We start from the raw sequence: 9,307 nt of genomic DNA, 5'->3' as shown, positions 1-9,307 counted from the left end.
GTCTCTCTTCCCCGAGTAAATGCTCCTCAGGAATTGCTTGAAATCTTCTTGGACCCCTCTACAGAAGGAAACAATTTTAGAAAATATATTCACGGATACAATCATGTATTTTCTTTCACTTCGTGTGGTGTACACATAAACGAATAACTGGTTATAACAGGTCGTGGTATATATACATTTCGTGCTCAAGGCTCAATATATCACAGTATAGGAGGATTTTATCCGGATCAGGGCACGTGACCATATTTTTTTGCAACTGTACATATATGATACTGAGCACGAGTTGCAGGATAGGATGCTGGAGAATACACAACTACATGAAACATTGGTTTTCGAGTTACAACAATTTCTAAACCGATATAATCCTTTTCTCCATGTGTTTCGCCAGCTTGCACAACGGTCAGATGTACATGAGTGTAGTTTGGTCATTAGAGAGCAACCTGCTAATAAGCCACAATATAGTCTTCCAACTGCGTCGCAGGTAGCAGCTATAATTGTTGGTGATGACGTTGAAACAATGATTCGTGGGCGAATATTAAGGTGCAAACTCATGTTGGTAGCCTACGAAGGATTCGGAAATTCGTTGGCTATTACGATACACTACAATATCCTCTTCTTTTTCCATTTGGAACTCATGGATGGGATATTAATACTCGAAGTCAAAGTGGCGGCAAAGTATCATGCCGAACATATAAGAGCTATATGCTCCAGGTATAAATCTCCATTTCCTACGCAGTATAGACTTCAATAAAATTCTGCCAAAAAATAGTTCAATGAATCTAATCTTTTTTACAAATTCTTAAAAATTTGTAGATCCATCCCGATGATCATTCCACTGTATTGCAAGTAGGGCAACTACTACAATAATATGTTGTTCATAACTATGTGAAAATTAAAACCAGAAAGTTAAGATGGGTTCGAACTAGACAGAAGAAATTACGGGTTGAATTATACCAAGGCTTACAAGATGCCTTGCACATAGGAGAAACTAATGCAGGTAAATACTGTTGTATCTAATTGCTACTTCGTAAATCATTAAGAATTACCCAAAATAATTATTAAAACTAATAATACTTCTCTCTATATTTGTCTCCAGAAAATGTTGGAAGAAAAAGAACAATATTACCATCGTCGTTCATTGGTAGCCGTCGCGACATGACCCAACGATATGAAGATGGAATGGCGATTGTTCTTAAAGAGGGCAAGCCATATATTTTTCTCACAATGACATGCAATCCATCTTGAACTGAAATAACTTCAGAACTCAACCCAGTTCAAACTCCACAAGATCGTCTAGATCTAACAACAAGAATTTTTCGAGCCAAATTTAAATAGCTGAAAGAGGATGTAATTACTAAAGGTGTCTTGGGAAAGGTGAAGAGCTATATTTATATCACTAAGTTTCAAAAAAGAGGGTTGTCACATGTACATATGTTGCTAATCTTAGAAAATAATGACAAATTAATTGACTCGGAGCATTATGATAGTTTGGTATGTGCAGAGATACCATCTAAAGAAGTATAACCACACCTACATGATGCAGTGCTAAAATATATGATTCATGGTCCTTGTAGAACACTTGATTAACCTTCACCCTGCATGAAAAATGGCAAATGTAAACGCAACTACCTGAAAGAGTTCGCAGTAGAAACACGAGAGGTGACAACTCATATCTGCAATATAAGCAACGATTCGACACATCAGTACCAATTAACCAAAATGTCACATTTGATAATAGATGGGTAGTTCCGTACAATCCTTGGCTACTACTAAAGTATGATTGCCATATTAATGTTGAGATATGTAGTAGCATCAAGAGTATAAAGTATCTCTACAAGTATTGCTACAAGGGTCAAGACCGGGTTGCAATGGAAGTTCACAACGGTTCTAATGTTGACGAGGTCTAACAGTTTGTTGATGCAAGATGGATCGCTGCTCCAGAGGCATATTGGAGAATATTTAAATTTAACCTTTACTGAATGTATCCATCAGTGAAAAGGTTACAAATTCATTTGCCAAATCAACATCAAGTGAGCTTCTATGATTACCAAACCATTCCTGAAATACTTAATGATGATTATTTCTCTAGAACAATGCTCACTGAGTTCTTTGCCCTAAATCGTGAGGATGACCAACAATCTAGGTATCTTCTATATAGGAAAATTTCAGAGTATTACACTTGGCACAACAAGGAAAGGAATCGCGTTGACGCAAGACACAGAGGAGATCCATCGGTCGAATTTATACTGTATCACCTTCGATCAGAATGAGGAAAATTTTATTTGCGTATTCTGTTATCTAATGTCAGAGGACCAATCAGTTGGGATGACTTGCTAATAGTGAATGAGGTCCAATATTCATCTTTCAAGCAATATGCTCAACACCAAGGATTGTTATAGAGTGACAGTAGCGTACGTGCGTGTTTGGTTGAGACTTCTGTTTTACGATTGCCATGTGCTTTACGAAGGTTGTTTGCAACCATCTTAATATTTTGTGAGCCTGCAGATGTAAGAAGCTTATGGGATGAATTTTTTCATATATGGTGGATAATTATCCGTCAACCAGCACTACAACAGCCGTAGTGTTCACAAATCGGCTACTCAGGGATATAAATGATATACTCCTTCAGCATGGAAAATAGATTACACAATACGACTTTCTAGCTCTAACTCATGAAAATGACAATGAAAACTCGATACCTAGAGTTATCCAAGAAGAACTGTCGGTCGAAGTAACCCGGGAAGATCTGTGTACCATAGAAACATTGAACAATGACCAATCTAAAGCTTTCAGGTGCATTATGAATACAATTGATCGAAAAGAAAGTGGAGTGTTCTTTGTTGATGGGCCTGGAGGAGCAGACAAAATATTTTTTTACAGAGCTATAATTACAGAATTGAGAAATAAGGGTCATATTGTCTTGGTAACTGCATTATCAGGAATAGTTGCAACATTATTACCTTGGAGTCGAACAGCTCATTCTAGGTTTAAGATCCCAATTAATGCAGAACTATCATCCATTTGCAACATAAGCAAACAATCAGATCTTGCAAAGCTGATTAAACAAACAACAGCAATCATCTGGGATGAAGCACAATGGCAAATAAAGAATTGGTGCAATCATTAGACTGCACTCTGAGAGACATATTAGCAAACAATATGCCATTTGGAGGAAAAGTGATAGTAATGGGAGGAGATTTTTGCCAAGTACTGCCTGTCGTACCGAAAGGTAGTAAGTCACAAATGATTTCAGCTTCTATAGTTAAGTCTCATTTATGGGCTTCCACTAAAATTCTCCATTTGCGACAAAATATGCGATCTTCTAATGATCATATTTTTGCTGAGTATCTTATGCGCATTGGTGATGGAATTGAGCCCACCATACATGAAGACTTTTTACGGATACAAGCAAATATGGCAATTCTGTGGGAGGGTGAAACATTGTTACACAAGTTAATAGAAGAAATATTTTCAAAGTTACAATCTCATGGGTGGGATGCTTCTTACATGATAGAAAGGGCAATATTGACGCCAAAAAATCATGATGTGCAACAGCTTAATGATATAATTATCAACCAGTTTCCAGGAGAAGAACAAAATTTAGTCTCATTTGATGAGGTAGAAGAAAATGCTAATAATTTATATCAGCAAGAATACCTTAACTCAGTTTCTATAGGCGGGTTGCCACCTCATGTGTTAAAGGTGAAAAAAGGGGCACCTTTGATGTTATTGAGAAACATAGACCCTAAGGCCGGCTTATGCAATGGTACAAGGTTACTATGTCGTGGAACTTTTTAAAACATGTTAGATGTAGAAATTTTAACCGGCCATCACTGTGGAAGAAGAGCTTTCTTGCCTCAGATAAAACACAAAACCACAGAGAATTTAGGACTGCCTTTTATACTTATCCAGAAGCGAATTCCTGTAAGGTTGAGTTTTACAATAACAATAAATAATTCATAAGGACAGACCATTCCTAAAGTAGGGATCTATCTCCCTAAACATGTGTTTAGCTATGGCGAATTATATGTTGCTCTATCTTAAAGTATTTCTCAGTCAACAGCAAAACTTTTAGTCAAAAAAGGAAAAATAGATGGAACAAGTGGAGAATTTACCAGAAATGTAGTTTTCAAAGAAATATTATTATCTTCACCACATGTAATTTATGTTCTTAGTAAGTGTGTGTAGTTACTTCTTGGTACAATTCAGTCTACATATAATTTTAATCTTTAAATCTTTTTCATTGATATAGATATTTTTTTTATACATACTTCAATTTATTGACGACTAACAACTTATATTTTTTAATAGACAATTTGATTTCAAAGGAGCTCATCAATATATGCCAGGAGATAAAGACAATGAACTTGAACATCTGTTTTACGTAATAGATACGTACTAATTATCATTAACTAAGACATACTAGATATACTAGAAATATATTAACAAATATCAATTACAGGAAGAAGGATTCCAAAGTCTCTGGAGTGCATGGAAAGATGAGCAAGCAATTGCATCAATCAAACCAATAGATAACAAAGTAATTTTTTAAATTAATTACTATCAAAATTGCATTAAATATACATACTTCTATTTCTATGTTAGTAATCATAATCATATGTTATCTAATAGGTTCATTCCCTTCAAATTTATTCTATTGGTTGGGGAGGAACGGTTAAAACAGACAAGACCCAATTCTGGAAGATGATAAAAAGGAAATATTACTCCAACAACATACAATGTAATGCAATCATCGTAATCAGAATGTTATTGATATGCCTATTATCTATCCTCTTCTATGTTCTTCTTTTTCTATTAAATAAAGGGAAAAAGTATATGCCTAAAATATTAAAAGGTTACTCTGAGATTGTAACGGAGATTATGTTTCCTATGTTGAATAAAGTTACAAAAAATAATTTTAAACCAATGATAATAAATTAAACATTTTTCTTTTTCCAACAACAAACTCACAGGAGCAGAACCAACTGATGTTAGTAAAGAACAACTTTGCAAATACCTATCATTAGATTAAGAAACCACACAAAATAGAGGTAATATCAGATAATTATAGATTTAAATGCTCTACAGAGTGTTTAATGGCTTCTTTTGTTGTGCATGTGTAGAAAATCCAATCTCAAACAAGAAATTTCAATTTTACAGGTTTTATTCTTTTTATTGTTAAATTGTCATTCAAATATAATGAAATTTGTATTGGCATATGGTATATTTTATTGATTTCTAAATTTTGTAGTTTTTTAAGGCTCAAGAATTTATTGATAAGGAGATGTATGAGGAATTGCTAAAGATTTTTACTCGGTACAAATTCAGAAATTACTTTAGGTTTATCTTAACGTTTTTACTTATAGTTTGATCTATAATTTCCAAAAATAAGACATAATTATTTTTCTTCTTTACACTTTTTGCAGGCACATAAAAAATTCTTCAAATACAGATCCGTACTTTGGCTTATCACTTAAAGAAAGAGGTCCCTAAACAAAGAAAAAAATATGACTTTTGAATATGGCCCATCTTTTGTAAATAATCGTATTTTTATATTTATTTTTATGACTTTGAGTTAGATAGAAGAAGATAATATATTATATTAATTACTATTTTATGGATTATGTTATTTTTACATAAGTGACGTATGTGTTCATTATAATTAAATCATTTCCATATTGTTATTGTTTATAGATAAGTAATATATGTTATTTGTAGATAAGTGACGATGTATTTATTATAATTAAATCATTTTCATATTGTTATTGTTTATAGATAGGTAATATATGATTATTTTAATTTAAACATTTCTATATTATCATAAGCTATTCTATATTATTATTTTTAAGTTATTCAAATTTAAAATTTTAAAAATCATTAAAATAATCAACTTTAAATTTTATAGAAAAAGTGGTTGAACAGACATGGTAGTTTAAATACAGAAGGAGTAAGTAGATGCATTTCTATATACTATATTTATAAGCTTTTTGGGATGTTTTCGGAAAATGTTGAATCGATTCTGAACCGTCACATCGCTTAATCTCTCTCATATGACTTCGTGAATAGACCATAATTATCAGAACCGAACCGGTAATTATGACCGGGTCACCGGGTTACTGGTTCAACCGGTAGGTCACTAATTCACCCGGTTAACTCGGTCATAACTAAAAAAATATAAAATTATATTAATAAAATTAAAATAATGTCTTAAAACTTAAAATGCGAGTCTTACAAACCTTAATAATCAAATATTAAGTCTTAAACATAACTAATAATCTAAAAGAAGAGTTAATAAACTAGTTTTTAGTACAAAATATGTTCTCAATTTAAATCAACAAGAGCAAGTTAAAGATAACACAATCATTAAATCAAGTCCAAAGGGTGAGCTCAAAGTCGGCATCAACGTCTTCATAGGGCAAATTAGGAGCTTGATCAACATTTCCCTCATTTTGATTTGTATCCATATCTTCCATAGCATTGTTACTTGGTCCATCATTATCTTGGTCATTTTCCAAATTTAATTGATCTACATTTGTGTATTTTTGACAAATTAATATCAAGAATAATTCGTAATAGCAACTGACAATTAAAATATTCAAGCAATTGAAGAATTTACCAAGATCATCCAAAGTTGGTTGAATGGACATATTTGCCAAATCATTTTGTAGAGCATCAACCTCTTCAGGAGTTAAAAACGGCGGTGAATCTTCCAATATCCAATCCGAATGATTATCAAATGTATCAAGACAAATTGGATCATAGCTTTTCTTTCTCATTAAATTCCTATGTTATCAAGTTATTTAATTACTAAACTAAAGATTAAATTTTAATGAACAATACTTTTTAAAATTAGATAAATAACTATAGAAGATACCTTTGTTGTAGCCTCAAGTTATAATGAACGAAAACAAGATCATTAAACTTTTGATGTTCTAACTGATTCCTCTTCTTTGTGTGGATGTGTTAAAAAATACTCCAATTTCGCTCACAACAAGAAGAACTACAAGTTTGACTTAAAACACGAATGGCTAACTTTTGTAAATTTGGTACTCCAGTTCCATAAGATTCCCACCATTGGTCTTAAAATCAAAAGAGGCAATGCATTACAATTAGCTTTTCTAAATAAATTAACGAATAAAGAAAGATAAAACTAAATAAAATATTTACCTGGCATCACTGTGCTTCGTTCATGCAGTGTAGATTATCTTCCAAAATCATCTTCAGCATTAGAATATATTCTCTTCTCACTTGTCAACTTAGTATTCAATTCTGGATCATCATATGAATATTTCTCAATTACATCTAGTAGGCCAGAAGTGGTTTGCTTATGTTTTTCAAATTCAGCAGCATTGAATCGAAAAGCAGGGTTTAACCAATAGCCAGTAGCATGAAGATTTTTTTTTTTAAGTTGTGAATCCCAACGAGTATCCAAAATCTTCAAGTAAGGCTCCACAATCTTCTTTCTTTGCCCTAAACCTCTTCACCATCTCTTCTCTAGCCATATTAAAAGCTTGATAAAGAAAACCCATTGCAGCTTTATCTTCACTATCCACAATACGAAGCACACGAACAAGTGGCTCAGTAAGCTTGACAACATCTGTACATTGATTCCAAACCTTAGAGTCTAAAACTTGATCTACAAATGTTTTAGCTTTAGCTTCTTTGGAGTAGGCTGAGATTGTCCATTCTTTAGAAGTTACCATAACTCTTAATGCATCTTTTTGAGCCATAATACTCTGCAAAGCTATGAAATTTGTAGCAAAGCGAGTTGGAGCTGGATGAAGTATTTCTCATCCACTGGTAAACTTCCTCATAAGATACAGTGGATGACAATGATTATATATGTATTTAGTAATCTTTGAAGCATGTGAAACTGTCTCACTAACTTCATTCAACTTTCCAATATCTTGCAACATCAAATTAGTACAATGCGCAGCACAAGGAGACCAATACAACTTAGGGAATTCAGCTTCCAACAACCTTCCAATAGCAACATATTTTGCAGTATTGTCCGTCACTATATGAACAACATTTTCAGGACCGACAAAGTTGACAACATCCTTAAAAAGCTTAAACAATAATTCAGCAGTCTTGGAGGCATGAGAAGCATCAACAGACTTTAGGAAGATAGTTCCTTTAGGACAATAAACCAAGAAGTTAATTAAAGTGCGCCTATAACGATCAGTCCATCCATCAGCCATGATAGTACATCCAGTTCGCTTCCAAATTTCATGATACTGTTCAATCATCTTTTTCACATCCTCCACCAACTTACTCAAAAAATACCCACGAACTCTACCAAAGTTTGGACCTTTATATCCTGCACCCATGTTTGCAATAGCATCAATCATTGGTTGGTAATATGCTGAATTAACTGCATGAAATGGCACATAAGCATCAACCATCCACTTTGCAATGGCAATGTCACATTTTTCCACAATTTCTTTACTTTGCAATACACTTTTTATCATTGGTTGGGCTCCAGGTGTTGTTGAAGATGGGAAAAAAGTCTCTATTCCAGTAGTCTTTTTCCCTTTCCTAGCTGCAGGTGGTGGCAACCTTGTCCCTGAATGTTGGAGTTGTTGCTGTCGTGCTTCAACCTCTTCCATTCTATCAAATTCTCTTTCAACATCATCAAATGCTCCATAACTTTCTGCATAATTTTCTTGAGTTTTCCTTTTCTTATTCATAAATTCTTCAATATTTTGCCCAAATTGATGAGCTACAGCAGGTGGAACCTTTTTGCACTTCTCAACATCTCCTCCTTTTCCAGCCGAGTGATACTTAAATCGATTAATCCCACCTCCCCTAACAGGTTTGTCACAATATATGCACATCATAGTAATTTTCCCTGTTTTTTCCATAATTTGTTTACAATGACTGTAATACCCGGTCTAACCGAAATTAATTAAATAATGAGTTAAGTAGGATCGAATATGGTTGGAATATTTGGCAATTGTAATTTGATGATTTAAATATAATTTTTGGATTCAGTGAATTTTTCCGAGTCGGAAGACATAGTTTTCTGCGTAAAAGCGCGCAGTGGAATTTTGACCGGCAGTACCGGCTGAGACCTGTCTGGTACTGCAGCTGGGAAAATTGATTATGAGTAAATAAGATTAAGAAATGAGGGATTATAATTAGGGGAGGTAGAAATATTTGAAGTGCGATTTAGAGCGCTAATCTTAAAGGTTTTGGTCCAAAATTGGACCAACGGACAAAAATAAGTGAACCGGGCCTAAGTGGGCCCAAGACCCAACATATATAAACATTAGTTATGAGCATTTCAGCTCATTTTGCCCTAAAT

The 9,307-nt window shown here is 33.6% G+C and overlaps 1 protein-coding gene and 1 pseudogene across 1 annotated transcript; one reads left to right on the top strand and one right to left on the bottom strand.

Annotated features, from left to right (window-relative positions):
- The first annotated feature begins 295 nt into the window (after positions 1-295).
- LOC107459175 (uncharacterized) lies at positions 296-4,044 on the top strand (annotated as a pseudogene).
- A 3,746-nt stretch (positions 4,045-7,790) lies between these two features.
- Positions 7,791-8,864, bottom strand: LOC110273592 (uncharacterized). The gene has a single exon (XM_021126789.1). It carries the CDS (start codon positions 8,862-8,864, stop codon positions 7,791-7,793), a length of 1,074 nt encoding a protein of 357 aa, XP_020982448.1.
- Positions 8,865-9,307: the final 443 nt, after the last annotated feature.

Source organism: Arachis duranensis, chromosome 7, assembly GCF_000817695.3.
Source record: "Arachis duranensis cultivar V14167 chromosome 7, aradu.V14167.gnm2.J7QH, whole genome shotgun sequence".
In the NCBI taxonomy this organism is placed as follows: domain Eukaryota; kingdom Viridiplantae; phylum Streptophyta; class Magnoliopsida; order Fabales; family Fabaceae; genus Arachis; species Arachis duranensis.
Note: the sequence above shows the minus strand (reverse complement) of the source record. Positions and strands in the feature narration are given on the sequence as shown.

What these genes read in the sequence shown, in the direction of transcription:
- LOC110273592 (XM_021126789.1), bottom strand. Translation starts at nt 8,864, where the DNA reads ATGGAAAAAACAGGGAAAATTACTATGATGTGCATATATTGTGACAAA.